We start from the raw sequence: 9,678 nt of genomic DNA, 5'->3' as shown, positions 1-9,678 counted from the left end.
TTTACCTCACTCGTTAAGTCTCATACATTGCCCATATGAGCATGAAATCAAGCACAAAAGTCATAAAATCAGTTTATGGGTGCTTGCGTAAAATTCTCTCTTCCTTTTCTATTTCTTTTCCATTTTAGCTTTATTACTCTTAAATGTTAGGCTGGACAGAGAGTTACAATATTTTCTTACAGACCTTAGTTCTGAAATCCAGGCTGTCACTCTTCTAGTCATTATCATCTACTCTGGAGTGAAACCAAAACAGCAATAGCAGGTAAAGAAACCATAACCAGTCCTGCAGGGGATGAGAGACTGGGGGCCTATTCTTACTGTGCTGGAAAAATTTCTAAGAGAAATTAGAGATATATTCCAAAATAGCAGTTTATCACTACTCCCCTTCTTCCCTTATTAGCTACCATGAAGAGAGAAGCCATCCAAAGCCTCTTAAAAGAAATACTCCTGAATCACTATTCCTCAAGAAAACACTGCTTTTCTGCCTCAGGTTTGAGTGTCTCATAACTCCTCCCGATGGAACAAAGAGGAGAGAGTCAGAAAAACTGCCTGCTCCACAGCATCTGGCACACTAAACAACCTTCCTTCCAATTAATCCCCCCCACAGTACAATCCACTTCATCATTTGCTTTAGAATGCACTAGCTCTCCCACAAGTAGACATAAGTAATGAGATTATAGTCATACAATGTCTGGACAATTATGTATACTATTACGTTGGAAGCAAAAAAAGTTTGCACAACACAAACAGATACGATTCAGTCAAGTCTATTCAGTATGCAGCAAATAATATTTAGCTCTTCAGGATGAAGTAGCATGTCGAGGCTAAATTACATTCAAGTCTAGGAAGCTGCTAAAAGATCTAGCAGCACTGGTAAAGCATGTCATTAATACTCACTGTCTACAGACTGCTTCAGAGTTTATTCTCTTTCTTTGCCTAAAAGCACAAATGTTTAATAAAACTGAGATGACACGTATATACATGTACACATGCTCAGAGGACGACCCATGTTTGTGCATGAAGGAGGGCTGCCTCCTGTAGCTGGCGCCTTGCCTCCGTGTACATTATGTTCCTCAGTATCACGCTTCCCTTCCTTCATCCAACAAAGCAGCATGGAAGAAATCCACACTGATGGTTTCATATCTTCTTGTTACCAGCCAATTCTCCTGTTCCGAAATAAGCTTATAGAGAAACCTGAAAAATGTCTACCGCAAGCTCTTATAACTGAATTGAATATACTAGATCAGATAGAATATCTGATAGAATCAGATAGCTATAGATCTATCAGATAGAATATAGTTTCTATCTGTGATTTGTAAGGGAAAAATTAAACAGCAGCAGCAAAGGATGACTGCATGCTACCATAAATTATAGCATAATCACAGAATCACAGAACATTAGGGATTGGAAGAGACCTCAAAAGATCATCTAGCCCAATTCCCCAATAATATTTTTTTTCATTTTCTTGGGTTTTTCTCTGTGGTACTTCATAGTTTAAATAAGGTACTGCAGCCTTCCTATTACAGAGGTAGTCAGGATGTAGGGTAAAGTATTAGGATTTTGAATCTTTCCTAGAAGGCTACAGTTAGAGAATAATAATTTTAAAATTGCATTTCCATTCCTAGGCACACAAGATTTTTCACTGATTTTTAGTAAGGTTTCATGAATTCAAGTGCCAGCATTAAGCAGATAATACAGGCCTATCTATCCTTCCCTGCATAACACCACACTGTTATCGCTTTAGCCCAGTACTTGGATGAAATCAGTTCACTGATGAAGAACATTTGAAGGAAGCAGAAAACATGTAAGAGAGGGATAAGTTGACATATAAAGGGAAAGCATTTTGAAAGGTATATGGCTATAATACATTCTTTGGCTAAAGGGTGCGGGCACAGGGGTCAGCTCAGTCAGAGTTCGGGAGCAGTCTGACTCCTTTTCGTATCAGTGCTCCTTAGCAAGAACAAACTTCCTTGAGGCCAAACTAAAGAGTATGGAATGAACTCTCCCAGAACTGTAAACAGTATAATTATTTCATTAAATTCTCTGTATTTTACTCTACAGGCAACATATATTTCTTTGTCTTGGCAACAAAAAGCAACTGTCCCATTACCACAAGACATTGCAGGTATGTACCCTTTCCTTATGATTCAGAAAGAGAAACCAAAAATGTCTTAAAAGTTAGTTAGGCTGCTTAATGTTTTTCTGTGTAATATTTCGAAGGTGACTGACATAAATATTCAGGCAGAAGAAAAGTCAATATGAAAGAATCAGTTTATGCACAAGATGCCTCTCATTTTACGGACATAATTCTGCACGTGACAACTTATGGTTCATTCACAAACACCAAGAGTCTTTACTGGTGTTTGGAATTATATAGGCAGAGCACATTACGAAGTTTGGGTGTATAGCCCTCTTGTCTCAGGGTCAACATCATTTCTTGACTCACACTTGTATGACAAGTTTGATAGAAAATGTTCACGGAAGACAAGCAATGAAAACTCATGTTCACTATCTAATATGGCAAATATCTATGATACGAAAAAAGATGATAAAAAAAATTGAAAATATTTTCAAATAAGTGTCCTTATTTCACAGTCTTTTAGATTCAAATAAAGGACTTCAAATACATTTCAAAAATCATCATCATCATAAATCTAACTTTTTACTGAAGTTTACAACTAACTATTTAGTGAAATATGACTGATTCTAAAGTACAGCTTTGAAAACCTTTCCACCATTTTCCCCCTGAAAATAAACAAGTATAAACCTAAGGGTGTGCTCTAGCAGAAATCTTATTTTCTTAAAGTGCAGATATTTGCCAATATGGTTTAATTTTTCTTTTATGTACTAATGAGAACAGTAGAGTACAACTGTAATGTATTTTTTGGCATTTTAATCATGAAAATAGTTTCTATTTTAGGACAGCTGGAGCACTGGAAGTACTATACATAAGAAAGTTAATTTGTGTTCTGAACATATTAATAAACAAAGCCTGTAAAATAAATGGTAGTAAAAACCCAGATGACTCTTGCCAAGTTTTCTTTATACATCTTCTGGGAAAGACATATTATTATGTATTTAATTTCTTTTTCACACTCAAGTTTATAATTCTCAAAAATGAGAAAGTCCAGATCATCTCAGAAATTTTTAAAACTGCTTAAGATGAAAAACTAGAATATACCTGAAAGCGAGTATTCGCCTTTTAGACTTTCACTTTCTCGGATAAGGAAGGCTCCTGTCTGGTTTCCAGGCCGTGACAGTTGTCGCTCGGCATCTGCTCGTTTGATTGGGCCAAAAAACCATCTGAACAAATAAAAAACATTAATTTTACCAGTCAGTGAAACATACAAGGAAGACAATTTAGCTTTTATAAACATGCTGCATATTTGCTAAAAGATAATCTGTGCTATGCTAATTAAATTCCAATAGCATGGGGGAAAACAGCCAACAAGAACTACACAACAAATTTATTGCTAGAAAACATTGCTTACACATTTGAATGAAGTCTGGATTTTACTGATGATGGAAAGTCCGACTGACTCCAAGGGAACAAGGATTCAGAAGGGACAGACTGGCCTTGTACCAGGAAAAATTCACCAAGAAATTTTGCCAAGGCTACTGTGGCAGAAATTGATGCCATTGATACCTCTTAAACTATGTAGAAGTGGAGGTATGTGCTAACATCCTGACATCTTAAAAGTCAAAAATCCCTGAAACTGCAGAAGGGCTCTCAGGTTCCCAGAGTGAAACCCCCCTGCAGCCTTCCCCATTCCACTGACACATCCATATCTCATATGAGTTACTGGCAATTCTTCAGCTCTGCTGCTATTAGACAAACAAAACCAGTATGTCCTTCAAGTCACTGCAAACAACATTTCTATCCTGTAACAATTTACTCCTATCTATGCCTTTGAAAATTATTTTTTCTCTCTCACTAGACCCTGTAGTTTACAAGTACGTATTCAAGCAATAGCTTTAGTTTGCTTCTCTGAAGGTACTATTTAGCTCTTTTGCTGCTTTGTGTAAATTAAATGGAAATAAGACTGAGATGAGTCAGCATTTTCAACTAGGGCAGCATCCAGCTCCCATCCAACAAACATACAAACCACTTTCCAAGATTAGCTCCACCTCTTATTTGAAGCAAATGGTGATAAATGGCTATGAGAAATGTGCCAAATACTCATAGGAGAACTCCTTTAAAATTAATCATAGCTAAACCTATTATGCAAACTTTTAAGATAAATCAACATATCACGCCACAAGTAAGTTGCCTGTTCAGCTGTTTGATTTGCCAATTACTAGTGAAAAGCACAGAAGGAGTCACCAACATACTACTTTAGTATCTGTAAGGCTTATAATCGCCACAAAGAATGAGGGAAATAAATGAGAACAGTGGGTGACACCTTGGCTGAGCAAGCATGAGGAATGAAAAATGGCTTTGTATTAATAAAGAGGAAATAAAAAGAGGCAAATACAGACAGCGCTAACCTACGCTGAATTTGCCTTGTTAACAAATGAAAATGAAATCTAGATATTTTGGACTGCATTCCTGTCCTCTGACTTGAAGATGATTTGGATAAAATAGGCCTTGATACATATTTGGCAAGGAAAGGAATCACATTAGAAAGCTGGAATGTGTTAGTAATAGTTTTATTTAGTAAAACATTTTAATTATTTCAACTAATTAATTAAAGTAATTCATTAATTGAACTGTAGAAACCTAAGTAATCAATAAATGCTCGACTGAGGTTCTCATCAAGCTAATTAGAGGACAGAGTACAAGTTCAACTCTATTCAAGTCCCAAAGAAAACTTGTCCACCCTAAAAAGTGAATTAGAACCCTTCTGAAATTTCTAAATATAACTGCTCTGAGTATAGCTTAGTTATGTCCAAAGTGACCAATTTTCATGAAGGTGTATCAGAAAAGGTGTTTAATTTTGTGTCTCCTTTTGTTATGGGTTAGGAGGATGGCATCCTCTCAAAAGGATTTAATTTTGTACCAAAGCCAAAAGAGCTTCCAATTAGCAAGGTTGAATTTTGTGTTTCCGAAAGTTAAAATATACTCTTTATATGACCCAGTATTTGTACATACGCTGCTAGAGGCTCATATTGCTAAAGCTGAAAACATGAGTAATAATACAATATATGCAACAAAAGGAAATTGTTGGGTTTTTTTGGGAAATACAATTTAAAACAGTATTACACTTGTGTATGTAAGATCATGTCTACAACACAGAATATGATTTTGAAAAAAATATATATACGTCCATACTGTATTTAGGCATACGTACCTATTCCTTTGACTTCAAAGTATTTCAATGATATCTTTATTTTTCTTAGGTTGGAAAAACTTCATTTAAATCAACATGAATTTGCCATTAAAGATTATATGAAGGATACGTAATATGTAAGTTCTGACTCCAGATAAACTTACCAGTCAGGAGGATCCTGACTTGCAAAAGAAGATAATTACAACAGTATTTGAGAAGGTAAGTCTAAATGAAGCAATTATTATGGAGAGTGAAAAGTGGACACATATTGTATATTACTTCATTTGCCTGATTTTATATGATCTGATTCAAATGTTTCAGAAAAGATATAATGAAGATTACTATTAAGCATTTGAATGTGGGATTCTTAGTTCAAAGTCATTGGGTTTGCAATAATAATAATACAGTACCAAAAGCAATACTGGTTGTGAAAAAAAAACCACTTAACCTCAAAGCAAATAATTTAAGTTTTTATTCATCTTTTTTTTTAAAAAAGCACATCCAAATTTAAAGTTCTATTTTCATTATAAATGGAAGTTTACATTCTTTTTAAAAAGCGTGAAGGGCTTATTTCAATTTCTAGCCTCAAAAGGCTTAATATTTTACTTGATCCAAAAGTATATATGTTAGAGGAAAAAGTACTCTAAAGAGTAATAATGAATCAAAGTAATTGCTCACCAAGAGGTATTCTGTGGGATAGGAAGGTCAGACCAAGAAACCACCCAATCGTTAATAAATCTATTTGGTTTTTATAGCTCAGAGTTAGATGGATGTTTTGAAACAGAACAATTGGAAAAACAGGACTAAGACACCAAGCACCATCCATTGCCCAAGCTACTTAACTAGTACTTTGACTGCAGTATGCTATATTTTCTCTTTTCAGTGTAGGATACTAGTTTGTTTTGTTGGGTTTTTTTAAATTGTTTCTAGCAGCTTTCTCAAAATCCCTTGTTTCCACCATCATTCATAGCTTTCAGGAATCCCTTCATTAAAAATTCCAGGCTACTTCCAGGTCACTTCTGGCCATCATATATAGGAGGACTCTGGGGACAGAAAAGATAGATGAACTTCATATAGGTCCATAACAAACAGAGCCCTTACTTGGTGCAGATGATGCCCAATGCTAGAGTACCACTGAGGTCTGTTGAGGCCATTCAAAGTGTAGCAATCCCATCTTATTGGCCATCTATTCCACTGGCAGGTTTTTGACCACAGGATCAACAGCTGATGGACACATGTATCATAGCAGGCTTTGTCAGGTGATGTTTCCTGACTGTGACAGTACTGTTGATTAGACCCGTACTCCTATCCTATAATCCTTTTCTTCCAGCAAAGGAAAAGATATATCTTCATCAAGGTGAATGCTGATGGTTACTCTTGAAGTGCAAATGTTTTAAGAAACAGAGGTCATGTCACCTATGCTCACCCCTGCCTCCACATTCAGTCCAGTTTGAATCAAAATGGAGCCATGAATTCAACAGAAGTTGATGGTGTTCCTTGGCTTCATCATCATCTTTGGTCAGAAACCCTCTGTCCTCCAGGCTGTAATGCACTGCTGACCTCTGTCTAAATGTCAAAGCTCCATTTACCTGGCTCTGCTTTGTGTCTCCCTGTGCTTTACTACATAAAAATTCACCAAAATAAAAATAGTTCTTCTACTTCTGCACTTTTTTGTTTGTAAGCAGGAAGATATGGCAGGAACATGGAAGAGAGGAAGTCTAACATGGGCCAAGGGTTTTGCATGCCACATAGTCGCTGACAGAATCATTAAAGCAAATAAAATAGGGAGGCAAAGTTCTGCAATGCTATACCACTGTCAAAGTTTCCAATGCCAGGCAACATGCCTAGAAGAAAACAAAACCTCAGCAGAAAAAAAAACAAAAAAACCCAAAAAATTCACACACACAGAGACAAAAAACCAAACCACAAATACCCTTATCCAATAAATAATATGTAAAATGGATTTTCTTCCCTTCTGTTCCCTCCCATTCATGTAATATCCCCTTCTGATCATGTCATTGTCATCAGTGCAATGCATTAATTCAAAGTAGCAATTGAAGACTTAACAGAGGATCTCAACTAATCTTCGAACTACAGGATCTTTTTCTTTCCTGAAATGAACTCTATCCAATACCCAGAGTTAAACCCAAACAAAAAGGTTCCCAGCCATATTCCAGATGAAAAAGCTCAAAGGGGAAACATTTTTTTTGACAACCTACCATTTATTGAGCAGCCCTTTTACAGCCGCTGCTCCCCTCTTACACTGGAGTTTTATGCTTGGTCTCTCCTAATTTCCTAACACACTAACTCCTAGCTCTAATGCAAGGTGTGGGCTGAGCCTTAGCCAAAGTCCCCCAGTCACGGGCCAGTAAAGGCCATGCCTTTACTTAGATTTAGTATGTATGGGAGCAAAATCAGAATTAGCTCCACAATTTCATATGTGAATTGACTGAATTTGCTTTAATAACTAGCTGTAGCTGGCATGAGGGGGGATTATTTCAGTTTCTCATTCAAGTTGCAGGACACTGGAGGTAAGATAAGGCTAAAGGCAGATGTCTGTGACATACTCCGAATTTTGTGAATGCTTAAATAAAAGGGAAAATCCTGAGAGCTGAGTCAGCATATAGAAACTGTGATCATTACAATAGGAATGAGGAGGGAAGAAAGGGGAGAAAAATTGCTCAGAAGGACTACATGGCAAGGTCATTCAAAGAGCATGGAGGCATAAAATAAGAAGTAGCAGGAAATCAGTCACATTAAATTTATTTTCAAAAACACTGAGCATGTTAAAATGGACATCATGATCTTATCCTGGATCAGCACTTTGTGGCATGAGAGCACCTAACTTCTCATTTTCTGTAAGTGCTTGCAACTGGGATTTACCCTCTCATGTTAGCGTAAATCTCATGACACTGCTAAATCTCAGCAGCTGTGAAGGTTTGTTGTGATTCCTGTGGTTCCTGATCAGAACTCTCCATTACCAAAAAAACTATGATGACAAACATGTTGGCTGGCCCTCCAGTAGATTGACTGGATTGTGTTAACTGTGTCTGTAGTGCTAGGCTGTGAGGAGAATAACAGATTTCCTAGAGCAAAGAATTACTGCTATTAGAGCAAAAGACTTGTGTGACAACAAAGCAAAACAGATACTGTATATATGGAAACCAAATATATCTCAGTTTTGTCTGGAATGCAGAAAGCTTGTGCAATAGCTAAAACAAATAAAGAAAAACTTCAACAGTATATAAACTTTACATTTTAAATGCCTCAAAATCTACAGTCATAGAAAGCCGAAGCTGCAAAGCCAAGAACCCCAAAGATAGGAGACAGCAATATTAATATTGCTTTTATGACATCCACTCAGCCATTTTCAGGAAAATCCTGTATGATACCATCTTTAATTACACAGCTACATCTAACGCTTCCTACACTGTTAATACAAATGCTGCTTACTGAATAGTTACATTCTATTTTGTTTTGTCATTCAGTAGATAGAGTTTATTTACCATACATTGTTTAGTCTCTGCTCTCAATACAAGTTATAAAATTACATGAATGGCTAATTTCGTAGCAGCCTCTATTACAGCGTTCATGACTATAATATCCGAATGCTATATGAACATTCATTAATTTCTTTTTGTGGCACCTCTTATAAGATATTTTTTACAATGGAGAAACATCACAGAAAGGGACTAAGGCAATAAGGCATTATTTTAAGCATTTTCTACTAATTTTGGATGTCCAATTGAAATGCCTAGGGCCTACCTTTCAGGGAATTTAGCATCATAGAATATGTAGTAGTTTATTCAGCGAGTAATAGCTGCTAACTTCAGTGTCACAGAAGACAAGGAGAGATGCATGGAAAGCTGAAGAGACACAGAGAGTCAGAGAGATCCTCCAGAGTCTTATTCAACTGCTTTCATCACATGACCATCCTGTGACCACTGCCCTTACTCAGCACATGAATCCTGAACAGGCTCGCGTGCGCCACTCTTCGCTGCTGTCATGCGTGCCAGACAAAGAAGGCTGCTGAGCCAGCTTTTGATCCATGCCAGGTTTGCAGTCTGCTGTGGGTAAACATGAGTGCAGAAGCAGGGACAGAAGTTTACCAAGGGCGCCACCAGCACGTCCTCCCTGCACTGAGAGGAAGGCCCCAGCACTTGCTGGGTGTTCCCAAAATATCAAAAATACAGAATGCAGCTCTCAAATTCTAATGAATCTGTTCAGTTATCACACATAAAGTGAAATTTTGTTTTCAAAGGCTTGGTTAGTTTGAAGTAAAGTTTTCTTAGATAGCAAAAAAGCACACACTTTTAATATGGCAATGTTCCCTACCAAATAGCAAGCCCTTCCTCCAAAGTACATGAGCAAAGGTTTTCTCATATTGTTCTGAGCCACATTTTTTTGC

The 9,678-nt window shown here is 36.9% G+C and overlaps 1 protein-coding gene across 1 annotated transcript in view; it reads right to left on the bottom strand.

Moving 5' to 3' along the window:
• Positions 1-3,181: 3,181 nt before the first annotated feature.
• LOC104542917 (tyrosine-protein kinase FRK-like) overlaps positions 3,182-9,678 on the bottom strand; it is a gene marked incomplete at its 3' end in the record, with an annotated part of 22,508 nt that continues 16,011 nt past the window's right edge. Inside the window, exon 2 of the mRNA XM_010187386.1 lies at positions 3,182-3,303. Coding sequence (XP_010185688.1) covers positions 3,182-3,303 — 122 coding nt within the window. The remainder of the gene's footprint in view (positions 3,304-9,678) is intronic.

Source organism: Mesitornis unicolor, unplaced genomic scaffold, assembly GCF_000695765.1.
Source record: "Mesitornis unicolor isolate BGI_N332 unplaced genomic scaffold, ASM69576v1 scaffold20476, whole genome shotgun sequence".
Taxonomy (NCBI): domain Eukaryota; kingdom Metazoa; phylum Chordata; class Aves; order Mesitornithiformes; family Mesitornithidae; genus Mesitornis; species Mesitornis unicolor.
Note: the sequence above shows the minus strand (reverse complement) of the source record. Positions and strands in the feature narration are given on the sequence as shown.